Here is a 24598-nt window from a genome sequence, read left to right on the forward strand (position 1 = left end):
ATTTCAAAAATCATGTTTTTTCATTGTGCATTCCAATTAATCTCAGTCAAACTGCAGTTGGGTTATTTTGATTAGGTAAAAAATAAAAAATAAAAATACAGCTAACAAACACAATAGAACACAAAAACACGATAACAATTAAAAACATGATTTTTGAACATTTTTAAAAACTGTTACCTGTTTTTGCAATTAAACTCTTTATATATAATTACAAATTTATTTTATTGTCTTAGGTTAAAATGTACTTCTGAATATACCTTAATGTCATTTCTATTAAAGGGGTCATATGATGCTTTTTTAAAGATCATTATTTTGTTTATTTGGCGTGACAGAATATGTTGACATGCTTCAATGTTCAAAAAACACATTATTTTTCACATACTGTACATTATTGTAGGTCCTCTATGCCCAGCCTCTCTCAAACGCTTCATTTTCTACAAAGTCCCTACAGACAAGCACAGTCTTCTCTGATTGGCCAACTGACCCAGTGCATTGTGATTGGCTAAACACCGCAATAATAACAACACATACTTACAGTAGGGGTGTGCCGGTTTCAGAATTGGTGATGACGGTTGTGACGTGAGTCAAATGTGACGGTTCATAACATAACCGTCTTGGGGGGGGGGGGGGGGGGGGGATATGGGGTAGTGGATCTGCCGTAGAGTCAATTGGTTGTTCTTGGAGATAGCGGGTTAACTCCGTGACAGCGCGTGCTCTGATCGGTAAAGGGGCAGAGATTTCAGACCTCCGTTTATTAAGGAGATCTGTCACAAAACTCATCATCTGCGCCAACGTTTTTTGAGCAAATTTCAAAGCCGCACCCGCCCGCCATCCGCTGATTGTTTTGCGGTCTATGGCGATGCAATGCTTTGCTGATGTGAGCCGCAAAAAAAAAGCCATTGTCTGTTCTAGAAAGGATGCAGAAAAGATTAAGATATTTAATGCTAATGTATGAGCCATAGGCCTACGCTGAGTTTCATTTACGATGAGATGCGCTCTAGTTCACAGTGCAGTGCAAGTGAACGCGGCGCGCTGGTGCTTCCATGTCGGTTATCATTGTCTGCTATATTTGCTTTTTATTTATTAAAATACATGCAATTGGTTGATTAAACATTTATTAAAATTAAGATAAAATTTGTACAAAACGAAATTCGTTTTTAAGAAAGGTTTTCTACAAAGCCAAATTTAATGAAGTGGTAAATATCATGTCTGACGATTTACAAAACTTCATTAAGTGGTAAAAACCATGTCTCCCGATATATTATATATATATCTTATGATCCTATCTAAAAAATGTTTGTAAAAAATATTTTAATGACACAGCCGGACTCACGGTTATATACTAACCGTCACACCCCTAACTTACAGTAGCTGATTCAGAAGCGCCAGATTGTCTAGCAAAGTCAGAATGACCTCCTCTCCTAGGTTCACGAAACGGTTGTCCATAAAATGCATTGCTGTTCTTTTGTAAGTAATCTTAAAGATTCTTTAATGCATCTACTTTTGGAAGGCCAAATAAAGTGCTTTTGCTTTCACCTAGATATATACAGCATACCTGACATGACTGCTTTAATACTAACTACGGTTACTGAAACCACGCCTTCTTTTTTTGCGTGAACATTTGGGCAGCATTACCCAAATATTTCCACATAGTGACGTACACATGTGGGTGCGTGTTTGTACGAGCCATTTTTGGGGGGTGTGGTAGTGTCTTAACTTTGATAAAGAATATCTCTTTGGATTTGAGACTTTAGTCTTCACAACTTTACAGATCTTCTTTATGCACCAAGAGCTTGTAACACTCCAAAGAGAAAGGAAAAATTGAAATCGCATCATATGACCCCTGTAATACTTGTATGCCATGTATTTAATTGCACGTTTCTAATAAAGTTGCAATTTAATAGATTTAAAATATATTTAATTGTCATACTGAATAGCACACTAAAGATAAATTAGCTTATAATAAATGTATAATCAAGTACTGCACTATGTTAGTCAATACAGTAGATCAAATTATGCTCCCTTAATAACCAACAAAAGATTATTAAAACATAATGATTTTAAATGTACTTTAAAGTAAACATTTTAATTTAACATCATAACAAAGTATATTTTTTAAGTGTACTTAAGTGTGTCAAGAAACAGTAATCAAAGTGTCTCTCTTTAAGTAAGTTAGTGGTTTTGGTTGATTCATATTATATCATTTGCAAGTACAGTTTTGTAATAATATAATTTTTGAAGTAACCATTCAATATAATTAAGAATAGCTATTTTTCACAAGAATATGAAAAATATCAATCTCACAAAATATTACTTTATATTAAAAATATAAAAAGTACCTTGTAAAACTGAAACCAGCCCCCATACAAAGAATGACCTATGTCAAAAAATACAGGACTGTAATTGTTTGCAAGATTACCCTTTCCAACGTAATCTCTTCATATTCAATCTCTCCTTCCGCTCCATTGACCTACAAGACAACACAAGCATAATGTAAAATCCTCTGAGACATGTCAGCTCAAGACATGCATTATACAGTAACTGACATGCACATTTCCACATTTACTTCATTTACTAACACCAGAGTTAGGGCTACAACATTCTTATTTAGCTATTCCTTATTGAGTTTTAGTGGGTTATGACTATTTGGCTAGGAATGTTGTTCCGGGATCAAGAAAACATGACAAAATCATACCGCCCTAAAACCCAAAACCTGATATGTGGTTGCTAGGGTGTTGTGAGCTGCAACAATGGCACTGCGGGTGGCTGCCAGTGCATTATTATTAGTAATGTCAGGATATTCTTGATTTCAGGTATCATTCATGTTTGAACCACTAATTATTTCTAGCTCTAAAGACTAAAACATGCATAATACTTACATAAGGTGAGCCATCCAGTGTGTCTGTATTTACCACTACTGGTGGAGAGTTCGCCTGCAGGAGAAAAGAGAGAGAATGTTCAGGGCAGTGCTTATTAGACATAAAGACTATGTCTGAGATACACCATGGTAATACTAAGTGTTGTCAAAAGACCCAATACTTTGTTACCAATTCGTTACAAAAAAAAAAATGAAAATGTGACGGTACCATGTTTCTTTAAGTACCGGTGGTACCGAGTACCCGGTCAACCCGGTTCTTGACACATACAGCACTATGATTCCCGTGAAGCAGAAAACGCGGACGGAATCTCAAAATCCAGTCATGAAAATGAAACTTACATTTTAATATGGACAGTCACGGAATTTGTCAAAGTTATCATAAATTAATAAAACCATATGGACCAGTATCTATAAATGTTAAGTCGCAAAAGTTGGTTGAAATATGAATCCTGCATATACTGCGCATCTCTGTGTGAATGGATGAATGGTTTGTTTACTACATAGACTGAAGCGCGTGACGCTGGCAGTAATTTCAGCATCTGCCGTCTCAATGAGGACATAAATACATAAACAACGACTTCACCAGAACTGTTCTGAGTCACTTCACAAGCATTTTACCATTTCATTTGAGTCAAACCAGTGTCAATTTACAGGTATTCACGACAACCTGTCAAAATAAGTTCATTTTTACATAAAGGCGTTGTGCTAGAAATATTACTATTATTTAGTAGAGTGTATGTGATACTGCTACTACTGTTGAAAAAACTAATACAACTTTTTAAAGAAATAAATCACACAATATTTCTTCCATGTTTTAATTTTAATAGCAAATCCCCTTTATTTACCAAAAATAAAATGTGTTTAAATTTCATTAATTAAAAGACAAATTAAATTTGGGTGAAACTGGTTGTATTACTTGTAGAAAAACTTTAAACACAATTGTAAATAAGTATAAAGAATGGCATTGGTTTTATTTTTAGTGATATATATATATATTTTTTTAAATTAGCATATTTTTGTGTTTTGCTTTGGTATCGAAATTGGTACAGAAAACCGTGGATTTTCACTGGTATCCGTACCGAACACCGAAATTTTGGTAACCGTGACAACACTAGTACTACTTGTGTTTAATTTGCTGGACACAGTATGCATACTGGCACAATAAGCAACTTTTCTGTATGCATGCTGAATATCTTGACCTGCTACACTACTGTTTAAAAGTCAGTTCACTTTTTGTTCACCAAGGCTGAATTTTATTTGACTGAAAATGCAAACAAACAGTAAGATTGAGGAAATGTTATTGCAATTTAAAATAGGTTATACTATTTTTTTAAAAGATGAAAAAAAGTAATTTATTGCTGTGATCAAAACTGAATTTTCTGCATCATTACTCCAGCGTCACATGATCCTTTAGAAATCGTTCTAATATGCTGATTTACCATTTCTAATTATTATAAACATTGAAAACAGCTGTGCTGATTTATATTGTTGTGGAAAATATGAAAAAAAAAATCTCCAGCCATTATTTTAAATCAAATCTTTTATATAATGTTCACTTTTGATCAAATTAATGCATCCTCACTGAATAAAACAATTTCTTTCAAATAATAAAAGTAAAATTTTACTGGCCCCAAACTTTTGAATAGTAGTCCACAATTGTATTTCCTAGATGATAACAAGACACCATTCACCAAAGTAGACATGCAATATTAAGTGACAACAACGTAACTATTTGAAATGTGCATTATACAATAGGCTGTCTAACATATATACAGTATAAGCAGTAAACCAGTATTATGTTCAAAACAGTCAACATTTTTATGATCCTCAACAGTTTTCCAAGTCTTTTCCAAGTCATTGAAATAAATGTAAAAGCCAACATCTCATATAGCTGTACTACAGCGTGCACAACCCTCTATTACAACTCACACACACTACAAGCTTTTACAGCTGTAACATCTGCTAGCACTTCTATTGGTTTCCAATAAACGTGATTAGAGACACACACATGCACACACACACACACACAAACAAGCAGTAATGCCCTCCAGCTCAGTTTCAAACTACCAGCTTTTTTTACAGGCCGCTGCAGCCGCCCACATGATCACATTAACACACACTCAACTACACACACTGTCAGAAACTAATTCAAGTGCTCACTGCCCCACGGCTTCAATTGTCAAACGAGAGACAAATCTGAAAGAGATGAGCATTTCCATGCAGCCACAGGGAGAAGGAATGTGTGTGTGTGTGTGTGTGTGTGTGTGTGCCATTCTGACCCTCAACATCAAACGTGTAAACTAAACAACCATTTTAATCGCTGTCCAGTCCAATGCACATGCACATCCTTTGTATCCTGAGCTACTTCAAAAGACAAGTGTGTGAATAGCACATTAAAAAGAAGGTGAACTGAATGTGCACTTGTACTGTACTTCAAGTGAAAAAAAAAATGTAATATTATTAGGGCTGCACGACGTGTCGTTTAAGCATCGATATCGCGATGTACGAATCCACGATAGTCACATCGCAGGATGTGTGATGTAGGCTGTCGTAGTTGATCCGTTATTCATTAACTGTACGGGCCAGCTGCTCCCCGGCCCTTGACGAATGTGATTCGCGGATTAATTGCCATCAGAGAGTGAAAGTTTATCTCTCACTCATGCGAAAGAGAGACAGAGAGAGAGCGAGCCATCTTCAAACTACACGAGCGAGCGCTGTCTTGCTCTCTCTCCCTCGCTCATATTAATCAATTGACACGATGGTGTCGATGTTTCAATCATTTAAAATGAGAATGTAAGTGTGCTCACCCCATTTTTGTTTGTAAGAAAAAATATTGCAATATATATCGCAGAAAAATAAAATATCGCAATGTCATTTTTTCCCAATATCGTGCAGCCCTAAATATTATACTTGCAGATAATTTAATGTTAATACAATTAAAGGCCACTTAAGTGTATTTAAACACAGTTCACTTTGGTTGCACTTTATTTTAAGGTGTCCTTGTTACAGTGTAATTAATTACACATTTAAGTACTGAGTAATATTAATTAACTACATGTACATACTGTATGGTTAGGTTTAGGGTTATGAGTTTTTTGCATGTCAGTATGCAAAATTAAGTGTTATTATAATAAGTACATCCAACTTGTGTAACAAGGACACCTTAAAATAAAATGTTATCCACTTTCATAACAGTTTCTTAACATAAGCGCACATTTAAAAGTTAAAATACATTTTAAATTATGTTTAAGTTTATTAAAATAAAATTTTGAAGAGACATTTTTAAACAATCTTTTGTCACTTCATTTGAACCCATTTGATATTACATTAAATATTTAAATATATAGTGTTCCTGTAGCTCAACTGGTAGAGCGTTGTGTTAGCAAGTAAGCTAGCGCAAGGTTGGGGGAAAGATTCCCCGGGAACACATGATAGGTAAAAATTGATAGTCGCTTTGGATAAAAGAGTCTGCTAAATGCATAAATACAATTTTTGATTTTTTATTTAATTTAATTTAAATATATAGGGCCCTCCAAAAGTATTGGGACAGTAAGAACAAAAATTCTATGTTTGTTGTGGAGTCAGTAAATCTGTAAATATGATTAAAAACAAGCAACATCTCAAAGTTCAGTTGTGGCAGTCCTTATACTCACATCAGATAAAGGAATGAAACTCTAAAAGTGCTATCCTTTTTATTTGGTAAAACATGCATTTTTTATAACACCTAAAAAATAAAATGTGACAATCTGTAGTTTTGTCCCATATTCATATTTTAATAATTTTTACAGATGTCGACTACACAGCAAACAAAGGATTTTTTTTCTTTACTGTCCCAATACTTATGGAGAGTACTGTACAATTGCAACTTCATTGCGTACGTACAACTTTCATTTGTGTAATTACAAATAATACATGATAAGCCATTCAAAAATTACATTTGAGATTACATTTAATTATATTTTAGTTTATCAATAATTAAATTACATAGATGTAGCCTACTTAAGTAAGTTTAAAAAGTACTAACTCAATTTAATATAAATTTTAACTATAATACATTTTACTTTAATTGTCAATAACATGTAATTAAGCGTCTGAAAATATTAGTTTGCAATTTTTTCAAGTATATTATTTCTGTAATAAGTGCTCTTTTTGAAAGTATGCATTTTCACAAGTGTATGAAATAGAAAAGGTACAGAACAGTATGGTACCATATACTACAATGTGGTGGCATCAGATGATATGGTATTTTGATATATAATGGTATTCATTTCATAGGCCATGGTGCTTAAAATTTCACTAAAAACATACTTCAAATATTAGTACAGCATTACCATCATATACGAAAACACAATTTTCTTACAACTAATATACCCCCGCATACTCCATATGATCCATTTTACAATATTGGCTTTATTCTCATGTTTATTGTGTGGTTTATAATTAAAATCTCCAGTGCTAACCCACTGTAGACTTTCTGCAGCCCACCAGATTTACTGTCTTTACTGAAATCTTGAATGATTAACAGATAGTATATCAGAACAATAGCCAGAGCCCTGCACATGACATGCAGAAGAACAAAAAATTATGGCCACAAATTAAGATTTAATTCCCACAATTTATTACTTTGCAGCCAAGCTTTACCAATTGGTTCTCTCGTTTGCTAAAGTTAAATAGTGACAAGGAATAGTTCACCCAAAAAGGAAAATTTGCTTGTTACAAAGTTTGTATCTTCATGGGAACAGATTTGGAGAAAGTAGCATTACATCACTTGCTCACCAATGGATCCTCTGCAATAAATGGGTGCCATCAGAATGAGAGTCTGAACAACTGGTAAAAACATCACAATAATCCATAAGTAATCCATGGCACTCCAATCAATCAGTTAATGACTTGAACCAAAACGTTGCAGGTTTGTAAGTAACAAATCCATTAAGACATTTTTAACTTCAAACCATTGCTTCTGGATAAAAATATGAATCCTCTATCCATAATATAGCTTTCTCTGGTTAAAAAGTTGTCTTGTCTCCTTTGAAAATGTATTAACTTTTAATGTAAAATCAAATCACTTGCTAAAATGATAATGTAACATTTTATAAATAAACTATAAAATTATAAGTATGTTACCCATGCTTGTTAGTCAACACATAAATAAGTCTACTTCTTTAAAGCATGACAAAGGAAGAACTGGTCCAAAATATGCAAAATTATTCAAATAACATGAAAAAGCAAATTAGACCATATAGGTCTCTAAATGTCTTCAGAATGTTGCACTCTTGACCAGTAACTCACAGCACAAATGAAACTGTGACCCACCAGTTGAGAATCATCTGGCATGCAATTATAATTACCAAAGACAGCTATTTTAATATGTTCCTCAGCACATATAAAAGAATTTCAACATGTTTACAATAAATACACTTACACCGGAATCCTACCAGATAAATCCTGCAAGAGCGCAAAAATTCGGACAACGTGCTTGATGAGACAACATATGTTTTATGATACCCCAGAGCCAAGACAATATCTGATTGGTCAAGACAACATTTGAGGTGTGGCCAACAGGCCAGTTTAAATACTTAGGACAACATAAAATCTTGCTTTTAGTTTTTAGCTATGCTTCTTAGCTTTTGCTATTAGTCATGTTTGCTTTTAGCTTTTTGCTTTTGCTATTAGTCATGCCTGCTTTTAGCTTTTAGCTTGTAGCTTTGCTTCCTAGCTTTAGCTTTTAGCCATGCTTTTTGTCATCACTTTAAGCGTTCTTTGAGCACGGTTCCAGTGTGCTTCGACCTGCACGCCTGCTGCTACTTAGCCACGATGAGAAGAAACACCACCTAGTCTCGTCAAACTTTACTTCTTTTCTTTTCCGTTTGAGAGTTTTGTGTTCTGAGTTTAGTTTTGTAACGCCGGTCTCCGAGTCTGACCTCGACTGCCCGTTCGTATGGAGCTAAAAGAGTCTCAATAAAGATAAATGCACACACTACATTCACATTTGCACAGATAGGATTCATACATGCTTTCATACACCCATAATTCATAAATACACACACAGGATACACAAATGTGCACAAAATTCACAAATGCACACACAAAATTTAAAAAGCACAGAAGATTCACAAATGCATACAAAATTAAGAAATGCACACAAAACTCAGAAATACACACACAATTCAGAAATGCAAACAACATTTACAAATGCACAGGACAAGATTCACAAATGTATTTCTGATGCACACACAAATATATCTTGATTTACAAACTGCTTGCGGTCTGTGAACTTCACTGCATTTGTGTGTGAATTTTGAGACTCCCCTGACTTGGCTCGTTATTTCTGAAGGATCATGTGACGCTGACGACTGGAGTAATGGCTGCTGAAAATTCAGCTTTGCATCACAGGAATAATTAATTTTTCACAGGAATAGTTATTTTTATGTTACAATTGTAGAAATATTTCACATTATCACTGTTATTACTGTATTTTTTAGACTTCATTCAAAAACACGAAAACTCTTGCTGTAAATGTTGAATGTTATATGTTCCTCAGCACATATAAAAGAATATCAACATGTTTACAATAAATACACTTACACCGGAATCCTACCAGATAAATGGATTAATGTGTAAAACTGTCACACTTTTCAAACATTGCATAAGGCTGCTTTGATAAAATGAAATAAAAAGCTAAAAAAGTCAAGTTGCCAACTTCCACTTAGTATCCATGCATGACATTATCTGTAAAGTACTGTAAAGAACTGCTGACAAGGTTCAAACACCACCCACAGGAATTATGTTGCTAACACAACAAGACATTCATTCATCCACCTGGAAAAGCCGTCCTCAAAGAGCACACATTTACTCAAGAACTCATGTGAGTGCATTAATAAAATATGATCTTCATGCTTTTGCTTTTAAACCTTCTAGTTCGCTTACTTTACAGAATACCATACGCATTTCCATAAGTTTAATGTTCTTTCACACACAAAAATATATATATTTCAAAGAATGTTGGCTGGAGCAACTAACTTCCATACTATAGAAGTCAATAGCTACCATCAACCGTTTGGTACGTTCTTCAAAGAAATGCAAACAGGCTTGGAATGACATGAGGATGAGTAAATGATGACAGAATTTTCATTTTTAGGTGAACTGTCCCTTTAAGAATGGAAGGTGGGTAAGTGAGAAGCTGGATTGAATCCTGGTGAGTGGGTGGTAATGTATACTCTTCTCAGTCTCTCTCTCTCTCTCTCTCTCTCTGCTGTTTTTCACTGGATTTCTCTGCACCTGATTCCTCCTCATCTTCATCTCAGCTCTCCCTCCTTGGTTCTCTGGTTTCTGGTGATTTGTTGTGCTGCAGTAGTCTGTTGATTAGCATGAGAAGATGCTCTGTAGCTAAAGCATGAAATCAGCCTCCTACCCTCAAATCATTTCTTCTCTTGATTCATTTCGCCTTTTCTGTCTGTTCCTTCTCCAAGTTTTATTTCCCTGCTCTCTATTTAAATGCTTTTTTTTTTTTACAATAATAGTGATGACATGATGGTAACAAAGACATAGATGTGGCAGACAAGGATTTCCACAACATTACGTAACCAGAGTATTTCTATCTTGCTACAGGGAGAATGAGCACATATTCACTCACACACACACACACACACACACACACACACACACACACACACACACACACACACACACACACACACACACACACAGCCTCATGTAGGAGTCACATCTGCCTCTTGTGATTCAAAACATAATCAGACAATGATTCAATATAATTATCATTGGAGTAAAAAAAATATTTATTCATACACAAGGAAACTACTTGTGTTTAAGCCATGAAAGGCTGTGCATTAAAGTGATTTTCCCATGTTTAGTGTGTATTAGGGTCTTAGGCATGATGAGAGGCATATTAAATAAAATTTTAATGACAGTTTCATTTCCATGTGGGGATTAATAAAGTTGATCTAATTTAATCTAATCTAATTTATTATTAATAAAAAACATATTTTTCAGCATGTAACACATGTAAGGCTGTTTGTGATGGAATAGGATCAGACGTGAGTTTATAGTAATTTTGGAGCTGCTTTTGAATATTTAATTTAGAGTAGCATGCCTTATATGTTCATTTATAAATGTTTCTCCAATCACATTTTATTTGATCATTTTCACTTACTACAACTTTAATAAACCATTAGATTGATTTACTGCCTGCCTGCCTGCACGCCTGCTGCTACTTAGCCACGATGTGAAGAAACACCACCTAGTCTCGTCAAACTTTACTTCTTTTCTTTTACGTTTGAGAGTTTCATGTTCTGAGTTAAGTTTTGTAACGCCGGTCTCCGAGTCTGACCTCGACTGCCCGTTCGTATGGAGCTAAAGGAGTCTCAATAAAGATAAATGCACACACTACATTCACAAATGCATACAAAATTCACAAATGCACACAAAATTCTGAAATACACACACAATTCAGAAATGCAAACAACATTTACAAATGCACTCAAGATTCACAAATGCACAGGATAAGATTCAGAAATGTATTTCTGATGCACACACAAATATATCTTGATTTACAAACTGCTTGCGGTCTGTGAACTTCTTCACTGCATTTGTGTGTGAATTTTGAGACTCCCCTGACTTGGCTCGTTATTTCTGAAGGATCATGTGACGCTGGCGACTGGAGTAATGGCTGCTGAAAATTCAGCTTTGCATAACAGGAATAATTTATTTTTCACAGGAATAGTTATTTTATTTTACAATTGTAGAAATATTTCACATTATCACTGTTATTACTGTATTTTTGAGACTTCTTTTAAAAACATGAAAACTCTTTGTAAATGTTGAATGTTAGTAAAAGTAAAGGTGTACTGAAGGTCAGTGTTGTGGTGTGGAGATAAAGTGTTTTTTTGTGGGAGGGTAAAAACAGCACAGCTGTCTGCCTCTCACAATCGTCCTCTCATTATAAGAAACATCTGTTTATTTTTCCACATTCTCCAGCCTTGTATATCTATTTCACTCCATTGGTTTTTATCTCTCCATTAATGCACATGTGCACTCCTCAGAAACAGTGCTTAATGAGGATGCACAAAAATATAGTTTAAATGCTTGTATGTTTAGATAGAATTGAAGATTGCATTGCAGGTTAGATTGCTTACTGATCACAAAAGCATCATTTATTTCAGTCCATATGTCATACTAACAAGAAACTTTGCCTCTAACCACAGGTTGAGAGATGTAGTTCCAACCACGTAAGTTTGCGACACTGTTTGCGAATGTTCGACAATAGTTGGCTAACACTGTCATGCCACTGGATGTTCTGTGTTGTGTTTTTCTCCCCATGTGCTCCCCGTGACCCAGATTCTCCCTTGTTTGACTGAGTTCAGTCGGTTCAGGTGTGTCTCATCATTTACCCCCATTTAGTCTTGTATTTAAAGTGTTGTCCTTTCCTTTGTCCGGTGTTAATCTCTGAGTTCTCTGTTTGAGTAATAATAAATGTGGTTTCCTGATCCTGATCCTGATCCCTCTCCTGCGTGGTACTTTTCACAGTAGCTACATGTGACAGATCGGAAGCAGCAAAGTATGAACTGAGCTGAAGATTTCATCTGGAACATCCAGCACGATGGACAGCCTTTAGAATTATATGTGATTAATTACATCCTCGCTTTAATGGTGCTGAGTTCATTGCTGATGTGGAGAATAGTCATGCAGTTGCCATTCGGAAGCAAGTTTCAGTTCACCATCTACCAGCACCCTCCATATAATGTTTTAAAGAGCCCGCTCCCTCCGTTCCACCCACGTTTCAGAGTTCTCCGGAGTTCCGCTTCCGTCCTCTGCTCAGATACAGCGGCCACTCCACGGACAAGCCTGCCAGCTGCTCTGCCGTCAAGCCCACCAGCGATTCCAGTCTGGCTATGTCTATTTTGATGTTTCTGTTCAGCAGACAGTGAGGTTCGGGTGTGTTCCGATCAGAGCTCGTGAGCGGAGAGCGCATTTCTCCATATATTCCACTCCGCTCGCTCATTCCTTGGGGTCTCGCTCAACCCAGAATGGCCTGTTGGTTTGAAAATATGCATGGAGATATTTAATTGTTTAGTAATAAACTGGTGTTTTCTGTGTCGCTGCAAAGATGAAGTTTACGATGCGGACTCGCCACCCCAGAGAGAAATGCACATTTCATATGGATTATATAATCAGAGAGTAGCTTATTTATTTTGGTTTTAATATTTTCGTTTAAAAGTAGACATTTCAAGCTTTCTGTAATATATAGCCTATGTTTCTCAAATCTGTGAGGCACAAGCTGAGTGATCGTATTGGCACCTTATTACATTGTCTGCTATATATTTGCTTCTTATTTATAAAATACGGACAATTGATTGATAAAACATTGATCAAAATTAAGATACAATTTATACAAAACGAAAATCTTTTAAAAAGAGTTTTCTATAATCCAAAACTTAATGAAGTCATCATAATCATGTTTTACCAAAACAGCGTCTTCACCTTTTCTCTTGCCGCCTCCATTTCTACCTGTAGATCTTCGACCCAGTTATTCAGTGTAGGCCTATGTATTTAAAAATTGTGTCTAGTACTATACATCTTTATTTCAAACGACCGAGCAACCGCGATCCGAATATCATTAAAACTATTTTTGGATGACTCGTAACCGCGGGCAACCGCGGGTGACCCCAGGCACCCGCTCATTTTGGATCAACCCGCGCAACACTGGTGCTGCGTCTCGATGCCATACCCCCGGCACCCTGATGCCAGCTGCGCGATACGTGCTTTTATAGCTTCCTGGTCACTTACGTCAACCCGCCCGTGACATCACGCTCTTCCATTGGACGAATTACACACGATATTCAGAGTCGCTCACGCTAGATGTGTTCCTCATATCGTTTTCGACATAGCGTCTTATTCCCTCGAGGAACCATGGTTACATGCGTAACCTAGAGACGATCATCATTATCATCATCCTTATTTCTCTGGATGGTGTCAACATATGAACTGTTACTGTAGTCAGTATGTTAGTAAATCACAAGAAGACTTTAATTCACTCTCTCTCTCTTTGTTGATGAAAACGTTTGCATGGTAACGAGGTACTTCTACACTCAACAGTGTTACATACTGGCTGAACTCAGCCACATGCATCACGCGTCACACAGCACACTCATCCATAACCACTCATCTGCAGCACTCAACAGAGGCTTCTGGAAGTCTTCATGTCAGATGTCTTACAATAAATTTTAACAGGAACACAAGTGAGACAATCTGGAAACCATGTGATTTTAAATAGTGATTACCAGATCTCCAAATGTCAACAAATAATTAAATACAAAGTTCTGTCATGAAAGTCTAAATGGCACAGGACCATACATTCTAACTCTAGATTATATTCATTATATTCTGTTTGATATAATCAAATAATATTGACATGGTACAGTTGATTGGTCTCTTTTTGCATCAGCAGCCAATGAGCTCACTGCTCAATGTTAAAAATACTTGGCTAGTGCTTGCTGAAGCAGTTGCAGCGCACTTCAGAAAGCCTCCACCTTCCCCAGCTCCACCTGTACAGATCTGCTACTGGGTGATTTCATGTAAATAAATAAATCAGTATATGGATAAATACATGAATAAATAAATACATTCATGCTAACATAAAGTTGAGATGCCTGAGATGCCTTCATCTGACCAATTTTTGGATGTATCCTTCGTTGCCTTCGATATCCCACAGTCCTGTGCATTCCTTTCTGTGACTGTTAAGCTATAAAATAAAGATGGCATCTGAAAGTTGCGGTTTGTTGGTCAGTTTGTGTTTAAATGTACATTTTTGATCAATGTTTTCCACTTTTGATGTCTTTTCTAGTGAGAAATTAATATTGCTGTAATTAAATATTCATTTAGTTATCACCAAAGCTCTCTATATTTTGCTGTAGATCATTAAACCGTTACTATGCCTCAGGAGCCTGTCCAAAATCAGTTTCATGAGATGCCATCATGCAAAAACGCTGCCTGCTAAGTCATTGCCTCGTACGGCAGCGAGGCAGCAAGTCAGCAGCCTAAGTGTTCAGATGCAGCTAATTACGCTAGTCTTCATCCAGTGTTAATGTGTAGGCTGTGTTGTGCGTGTGAGTCATTCCTGCCTTCTGTGGATTTACCCCTCTTGTGGATTTATTAAAGATTGTTTGAATTATTCTCCTACTTTGTGCACCATTTGTACACAGCAACCCATGACAACAAGCAGTTTGGAAGATGGATGTAATTGTAAATTACTCGCACTGGGTTAGGTAGGTAGATAGTTAAGTAAGTATGTTCATATAAATAAACATGAACAGCTGGAAAAATCCTGGTCAAAAGGATAAGTCATTGACCTAAAGGAACCCTGATTCTCATGAAAAAAAATGTAAATGTAGTATTTTTTATTAGCTGAAATATTCCCAAAATGTGTACAAAATAAAGTTAACTTTCCTTTGTGATCGTTCTGAGAAATACATTATATTCATTATGATTAATATATCAATTTTCTTTATCTCTTTAGCTGCCAAATCCAAAAACTCCAGGCTTAAAGGAAATCCCAGTTCTGCTGTTAACATGCTTTAATGTCATATATCTTAAATATGATAATTCTGTCATGACTTGAAGTCAACATAAATCACTGCTGTTAGGCTGTGATTTAACTGGTATATAAAACTAGGCTACTTGCTCATTAAATACATATATAATGACACAACCTCACTGTCTGTAGGGACATGAACCAATGCAAAAGCTGAAGTAAGAAAGGGTAATGAGCTATTTAGAGAGGCACAGTACAGTGAGAAACTGGACCATCAGGGAAGGAAGAATGCTGAATGTGAAAAATGTGTGGCGGGCAGAAAGTAATGTGATGGGAGGGCTTGATGCTGATTCCTCATTGCATAACAGAAAAACCAAAGGAAGGCGGGTGGTACATCAATGTCAAAAATAATGTGTTTATGTGTGTGTTTGTGGTGTGCGGTATTGCTGTCAAAAACATAATTTCAATTTCAGTCTGTTGGCCATGAAAGGTGAAACACAGGTCATAAACTGACAGCTAAATTAAGGTGCAAATACAAATTATGTAGTGCATTACCACTAAGTACACTGACACTATTAGACACATTTGTTGTCTTTGGAATCAAATCCACCAAAAAAATTTAAGATGAACTAAATATTCATGTAGGTTTATCCTAGACTACAAAATATGAAAATGCAGACCACACACATACCCAAATATCGCTGACCATCAGTTTTAATTCAGCAGGCGTTGGCAAGACCCTCAGAGGGATTTGAAGGTTGAAGGGAGTGCAGCAGATATTAGCGAAATGAAATGAGAGCCAACCAGGGAAATGCGAGGAGCAGCAAATGAAGAGGAGAAAGGAGAGGAGAGGATATACATCTTAATCTTAAGATCAAGATTAATAAAAAAATAAAATAAGAAAATGAAAAATGAAAACATGAGGGAGTGCATAAGGCCAACAGTGACCATCCATCCTGCTTTGAATTGTACCGCACAGCATTTTCATCCCTTCTTTCACATTGCACACTGAGAAAATGTCCCGCATTTTCATCAGTTTGTTGGTTTTTAGTGGCAATAATTAAAATTTTAACTCTCAATAAAATCCTAATTTGCTGTTTATTGAAAGTAAGACAATTGTTAAGTTTAGGAATGGAGTAAGGTGGGTTAAGGGATCTAAAATATTTTGATACAGAATAAGGCATTAATATGTGCTTTATAAGTACTAATAAACAGCCAATGTGTAATATGCATGCTAATAAACAACTAGTTAATAGTGAATAGTGTTCCCCAATTTAAAGTGTTACCATTTATTCCGAAAATGGCAAAAAGTAGAACCAAAGTAGTCCAAATGATGATGTGTTGTATTAAATATGCAGTATATACTGTAAAATTGTTTTCTGTGAGGCACAAAGAAAAATTTAAGATAACTGTTGAAAATCCCCCAAAACATGGAATATAGCAGTGGGTGACAAAGCAGATGATGGGCAATGAGCATTTGATATCACTGACATAAACCTTTGATTTAATTATTTTTGAGGCAGCAAATTTTGAATTTTTAACATGTGCGATTTAACAATTATGACAATCTTTAAATAAAGACTAGCATTTGGTTGTAGCCTTCACACAATGCAATCACATGGATTCCTAACAGACTTTGATAATGACAAACACTATGCATCACTGGAACTGGTCAATATAAAACAATCAATAGGGTTTTTCCTTGCATAATTTTCTGATAAGCTCACACGTTTCTTCACTGGCTCAGACTTTCTCAACAACGCACATCTTCCCTCCTCTTTTTTCTTATGTATTATCACTTCCTCCCACTCTCTCTCACTCCCTTTAATCTACGCCATCAATCATCTCTCGCTTAAGAAGCACATTGTACTTTTCCCAGTGAGGGGGAGCTGGTCACCATGGAGCCTTCCTTCTCTCATCCCAAAATGGCCAACATCCAGCTAGCTACACATTTACGCTATTGCACGCTGGTAAACTGTGGCAGCATGTTAGCATGCTCTTACTCACATTTTACGTTCTGTGTCCTTCACTGGTAATGGAAAAATACACTTTTGACAGTGTAGTATAAGAGTAAAAATATCATAAAATTGTGTCTTCCTTTGTGAAAAAGATGTGCCCTTAATTGTACTGAACGGGCACCTGTAGTGTACCTCAAATCCTAAAATAATATTAAAAAGCGTGTACTTGCAGATAATATAATATTAGTTAAATAAAAAGGCCACTTAAGTGTATTTAATGAGACACTTTCATGACTTTTTAGTGAAATCAACCTATGGATGGCTCACTTGCCTCTGGATAAAAAGCTTGGATAGGAGAAACATAATTTAAAGGTTACATAACATACAGTTTCACCTAATCTCATGTTAATCTTGGGTACCTATAGAGTAGTACTGCATCCTTCATATCTCCAAAAAGTCTTTAGTTTTATCATACATACAGTATAAAAGAAAAATACAGCTTTCCGATTATTTCCGGAAAAAGCAGAGCTCCTGGAGGCGTGCCATCACTGAAATGACGAGAAGACACAAACTGGAAAAACAAACTGCATCCTCTGTTCATGTAACGCTGGGTTCTTTGGGAAGCTGAACACGGTAAAGTTTCCCTCACATCCAAAAACACACTCATACATTCTCAAACAAATCCTATGCAGCGCTGCCGATGATTTTTCAACGTGTGCATGGGCATGCTTTTCCAATAGAAATACTCATATAAGGAGTTCCACCATCATCTATGTCATTAGATCCAAAATCGAAAAAAAACAGCTAAAACTTGTACCAATCCGCAAGTATGAATTTCAGCACAGAAATTCTCTGTCATTAGTCCAAATTATATTTTTTTTAAACTTTGGCCATGTTTAGCATGAGAATCCATCTCTTGAACACTGTGAACAACTTTGAATACACGAAACACCATTGTAGCCCACCTTTAAACACATCAGAAAACACTGCACCGTCCAGAAAAATGATACACTTTAGCTTTAAATACAATTCACAGGAAGTAAATGATTAACATTCACATTCAATAAACATGTATTCAACAAATTAATCAAAAGTCACAGTGCAACTAATCCATAAAATGAAATGCACAATTCATTAAAATATAATTAGTCTAAAAGCCTTATCTTTATGCTTGTCAAAACAGAAAACAGGAAACTCACACAAATCGTGCTGCTGAACACGCCACCTATAACACACAGTAATACACTGCCATTGTGTTTGCTTCAAGGATGCTACACAAACTGGGAGATTTGAAAGCATGCCATTATCGAGCTGTGCTTATGCATGAATATTGTATGTTTTGAGCTCTTCTGAATGACATGTTTGCTTTGGAAGTTCAAACTGGCAACACAGGCAAACCTGAGGGCGATGCTATACACAGCAGTGGGCAGAAACAAAATCTACTTACCCTTTATATAAACTCCCACTCAGAGGCTTTGTGTGTGTGTGTGTGTGTGTGTGTGTGTGTGTGTGTGTGTGTAAAAAAATAATTAAATCCCCTCTACACCTCGCATACACACCTGAAACCACCAACGAAATGCAAACAATTAAAAAAAGAACCCCATATAAGTACACTCCCATGTTTCATCACAACTAAAGAACCAATTAAAATAGTCACAATGTGACAAGGATAGATTATATTTTTATGTTTCATTTGTGGAATCCGTCTTAAAAGAGCAATTTACCCAAAAATGAAAGCTTGCTGGAAATCAACTCACCCTCAAGCCATTCAAGTGCAGATTTAGAGAAATTTTGCATTAGCTCACCAATGGATCCTCTATAGTGAATGGGTGCCATCAGAATGAGAGTCCAAACAGCTGATTAAAACATAACAATAATCCATAAGTAATCTATACAACTCCAGTCCATCAGTTAACATCCTGAGAAGTTAAAAGCTGTTTGATTGTAATAAACAATTCATAAAGGCATTTTAACTTTTTACATTTTTAAATGTAAAAAGCTTAATTACTTTTCCAACATGATTGTGTGACATGTCTTTTTAACGGGTGCTCAATTCATTATACAATAAATAACCAGTCATAGGCAGCATTTGTTGCACGGGTTTGTTGTTGTGCCCAGTGTAGAGTAGTTTAGACAGCCTCTGTGCAAAGTACACAAAACAATCTGCCCTGACTTGTATTGAGGGACATTCACATCAAAGCAGTGCACCATTTCTTAATTGTTATTCCTTAACTCTTTCCCCGCCAAATTTTTTTAAATAAGTCGCCAGCCACCACCATAAACAAAATGTTTTATTCTAGCTTAAAGCATTCTCTTTTTTATCAGCAGTTGAATATAGGTACTGTAGGTTACATAAAAATTCGAAAATTTGTCAAAAACTACATCTGGCTAATATTCAGTACGATTATCAAAGCATAAATCCAGTAAATCGCTTCCATCAATACCTCTAAGGCTTGCACAGATATATAGCACTCTCTGGATCAACATTTTACGCTGTAACATTATGCAGTTTTCAATTATATGCTGTCTATTGCTATTTTAATATGCATCTGCTTACATAAGAGATTTCTTGTTTCGCCGTCCTGTTTATGTGTGTTTTTGTACTCATTCAGAAGATGTGTAATAGCGCTCTCGAGTGTATCTCAGTAAAAAACACAAAAAGCCATCAAAAACTTGTCAATGGCAGGGAAGGATTATCTTCTAAATAGCAGGGAATGGGTTAAAGGGGTCCTATTATGCTTTTTCTCTCTTTGAATTTTAGTCAGTGAGTATTGGGTATGTTTGGGCATAAAAAAAATCTACAAAGTTACAAATCTCAAAGTCCACTTCAAAGAGAGATATTTCGTAAAAAAAAATACATTTTCAAGAACTACAACGATTGACTCGTTTGGACTACAGTGTCACAAAGCGTCCCATTAGAATATCATTAAAATAATTTTCGCCTATGGAAATTCGAATGGTTGGGGGTGGAGAGGTACAAGTTGTATATGTAAATATGTTTCTCAAGTTCACTCTTATATGTAATTAGCTGAAATATTGTAATGCATATTTGGCGTGCTGTCCGGGGAAGGGCTCCGAGCTTGGGAATGGCCCAAACCTAGAGTACCCCCCGTATAATTGCAATATAAACTGTCAATGGATAGAGCTGTATTTATACCATGGTGTTGATTAACTTGAGTTCAAGTTCACGCTTAAATATAATTAGCTGAATTATTGTAATGCATATTTGGCTTGCTATCCGGAGAAGGGCTTCGAGCTCGGGAATATCCCGAACCTAAAGTATCCCCCAAAATGCAATAGCAAAAGGACAGCCGCCAGACTAAGGACCCACCCCAAAATAGTATTGAGATCTGGCAGGGGCTGATATTTGGGAAGTCAGCTAGTTGGCAGGATAGGCCCTACCAGCTGCTGGTGTTGGACTATGTTGTCAGGGGCACCCGGTCGGGAAGGCTTGAGCCAATGTTCAACAGGAACAGCTCACAGTGTTGGAATGGGTGAGCCATACCCGGCCGATGAGGGAGGAGCAGCATGATTGAATAGCCCAACCAGGAGGGCCCGAGCTGCCTCGACTTGAATAGGTCACGGTGTTGGCGTATGGGCCCTACTGGCCGATGAGCCCCTGCTAATCAGTGGGAAAAGGACAAATGACTGACCAAGAGGGCCCATTAAAAGCATCTGACTGGAGATCAATACTCAGGACAACAAACGTGTGGGTCCTCTCGGTTGAGCAGATAAACAGGCTTTGGGTCATCTGACAAATGAGGACTCTTGCGACATCTGATGGGAGATCAATACTCACAGCATCAGATGGATAAGACCTGCTTGTGGGTGGCAAGTATAGAAACCCAACCATGAGAATCCTCGCAAACATCTGACGGAAGATCAATACTCATTGCATCAGATGGGTAAGATCAGGAATCAGGACACTGAACAGGTAAGCCTCTTGGCGTCGGACGGGTGAGTCTCATCTACCGTCAAACAGGAAGGTAAAGTTACGTGGCCGGGAGACTCAATACTCCTGGCATTGAATGGGTAAGCCTTGCTTACCATAGCATGGAGAAAGTTATGTGGCTGGGAGACTCTTGCCAACGACCGATGGGAGCTCAAAACTCGCAGCATCAAACGGGTAAGCCTCGCCAACTGTAGAAAGGAAAGGGTAAGGTTGTCTAGCCGGGAGGCTCTCGCCGACGTCTGATGGGAGCTCAATACTCAAGGCATCGAACGGGAAAGCCTTGCTGACCATAAAAAGGAAAAGTTAAGGCTATGTAGCCAGGAGGCTGTCGCCGACATCCAACGGGAGCTTAATACTTGCAGTATCGAACGGGTAAGCCTCGCTGACCTTAGACAGGAAAATTGAAGGTTGTCTAGCCGGGAGGCCCTTGCAGACGCCCAATGGCATCTCAATACTCAGGGCACGGACAGGTAAGCTTTGCCGGTAGTTGGACGGAAAGGCCAGGATTGCTTGACCAGGAGGGCTCTTGCAGCATTCGACAGGAGTTCAGTACTCACTGCATGGAGTGGTAAGCAGCACTGTTAGTTGAAAGAAAACATTCACTCGACTGGGAAAGCTCTTGCAGCATCTGACGGGAGTTTAGTACCCACGGCATCAGATGGGTAAGCTTCGCCAGTAGTGGTACAGAAAAGGCAAGGTTTGCTCGACCGAGAGGCTCTCGCAGCATCTTACAGGAATTCAATACTCACTGCATCAGATGAGTGAGGATCGCTGTTAACTGAAAGATAAATATATTTGCTCCACCGGGAGCACTTTTGCAGCAGCTGACAGGGAGTTCAATACTCAGAACAATGAGTTGTCTAAAAGGGTTGATGCTATGATTACTTTGCGTAATATTTTAACAAATCCAATAAGCTGCTTCCGATAACATGTAAGAAAATCTTGGTGTGGCTTTGCTTTTCATAATTTTAAAGGCTATTGTTTTACTAGGTATATTTTTCCTACCATCAGCATAAATATCATTTATATTTATAATTATTTGATTAATCAACAGAATTATCCACAGAAAGCTCTGTTACCCAGTTAATCGTTAGTGATAGCCTTAGATTAGGGGTCTATGTCCTCTATGTTGTGAACCATTGGAGGTGGCTCCCAAGGCAACAGCATTTGGAGGAATGGGCAGTGATGTTGCTATAAAAAGAGAACATTGTGATTTTAAATGAAGTAGAGAGCTGTGAGGGAGCCTCATGCTTAATATCAACTTTTGGGGCTTGAGGTGAGAAACTGAGAGAAGCATAAGAGAAATGGAGGAAAAAAAAGAGATGTGTTGGTCTGTTTTGAGAGCAGAGGCAGCCTCACGCTAGTGTCTGCTTTGGGAGCTGGAGGCCACTGAAAATGAAAAAAAGGAGGTTATTAGTAGCATGAGGAAAAATACCGAGATGTTTGGGCCTGTGCTACAAGTGGGTGCAGCCTCGCAGGCCATGGGAAGGTTTGTATGTGACATTTTTATGGGAAATGCTGAAATGCCCGAGTAGCCTGCAGTGTTGCTAATTTAGCCATTTGCTGTTTAGACTTAGCAATTTCTTAGACTACTCTAGCAACTTGTTTTCCCAAGCATATACCAACAAATGTGCCAAAAAATAAATTTTTTATCTTTTTTTTTTTTTTTTTTTTTTTTGCAACTTTTCAAATTCAAGTTCAAGATGTTAAAAAGACATGCATTTTCCTCTTAACCACGCAACAAAGGAAGCATTGAAAAGCTATCCAGGTGGCATGTCGGCTAGAGACATGGAGAGAGTTGCCTAGACTCATGTCACATGTGAATTAGGTTGCTAGTTGCACTTGATCAATAATCGTTTCCTTTGATGTACCTTAGTTGTTAGTTTGTGCCTATAATCATAAATCATTTAGGTACATATTCAGTTATCTGAGTAATTTAAATTACAGGAAAAAATGCTAGCAGAAATAAAATCAGAAATGAGTAATTTCTTTGTATTCTACGCAGCTTGTGACGTGGCTAAAAAATACATTCTTTTGTGTCACAACGTCGTTTAACAACTTTCAACAACAAACGACTTGCCTTTTAGCAACTTTACCTAAAAATTCATTTGCAACACGGCCTGTGCCAATAGCGCAAGAGCTTGAGGCCCTGCTGCATACGACGCTGCAGCCGGAAGAGCCACAGTAAAAGGTTGAGTCAAGCGGTAAGCTAGTAAGGCTTTGCGGCGGTAAGATCAAGGGCCAGTGCTTAAAGGGTTAGTTCACCCAAAAAGGAAAATTATGTCATTAATGACACACCCTCTTGTCGTTCCAGACCCGTAAGACCTGATGTCACATGGACTACTTTGAAGATGTTTTTAATACCTTTCTGGACATGGACAGTATACCGTACACACATTTGCAATGGAGGGACAGAAAGCTCTAGGAATAAATCTAAAATATCCTAAACTATGTTCCGAAGATGAACGGAGGTCTTACGGGTTTGGAACAACATGAGGGTGAGTGATTAATGACAATTTTCCTTTTTGGGTGAACTAACCCTTTAAGGAGAGCTGGGTCTTGTGTGCCACAGGGCGATGGTGGTATCAAGTGAGGCGAGTTCGGGGCCTTGCGAGCTTTGCTCGAAATATTGGCCGCCCTGCTAAAGTGGATTTAGGAGTGAGGTTTGGCTGGTTGCTGGGAGACGAATAACTTAGATTCAACAAATCCACTTTGTTTACCCTTAGCGAGGACAGAGCGTTGGAATTAATCAGCGTTTGCCTCAGGCTTAAATACGGTAAACTTTCCATTTACTGAATTGAATTGACTCTGACATATAATGGCAGGTGCAAAAAAAGGTGCAAACCGAATGCTGATAAACTGTCAATGAATAGAGGTAAGTCAGCTTTATTTATACCATAGTAGTGATTAACTTGAGGGACAGGGACAGTACTGAAACACTGTCTAAGCTGTTCACCAATCACAACATACTAGGACAGCTAACCAATCACAACACATTTTGTTTTTCGGAAAGCAGGCCTTCATCAAACCTGGAACTTATCGAGCAGTTTGTGCAAGGCTGGGGAGAAAGTAGTTGTAATAATGTAAATTATTTGAGAGTACACCCCCTTGTACACTCCCCAAACAAAATCAAGACTTGGTAAAAGATCATAATAGGACCCCTTTATTGTTATTTCTTAATTTCATATAACTAGACGGATGGATGTCTTTGGATGCTGAGAAATGAAAGCTTTAGCATAAGTTCTGCCAGGAAGACTCAATTG

The 24598-nt window shown here is 37.2% G+C and overlaps 1 protein-coding gene across 1 annotated transcript in view; it reads right to left on the reverse strand.

Annotated features, from left to right (window-relative positions):
• Positions 1–24598, reverse strand: part of dlg4a (discs, large homolog 4a (Drosophila)) — a 164567-nt gene that overhangs the window by 26015 nt on the left and 113954 nt on the right. The window contains exons 4-5 of the mRNA XM_026259980.1: positions 2880–2933; positions 2420–2470 (exon numbers count right to left, since the gene is read on the reverse strand). Of these exons, the coding sequence (XP_026115765.1) occupies positions 2420–2470; positions 2880–2933 (105 nt within the window). The remainder of the gene's footprint in view (positions 1–2419; positions 2471–2879; positions 2934–24598) is intronic.

The sequence above is a fragment of the Carassius auratus genome, unplaced genomic scaffold (genome assembly GCF_003368295.1).
Source record: "Carassius auratus strain Wakin unplaced genomic scaffold, ASM336829v1 scaf_tig00215316, whole genome shotgun sequence".
Lineage (NCBI taxonomy): Eukaryota > Metazoa > Chordata > Actinopteri > Cypriniformes > Cyprinidae > Carassius > Carassius auratus.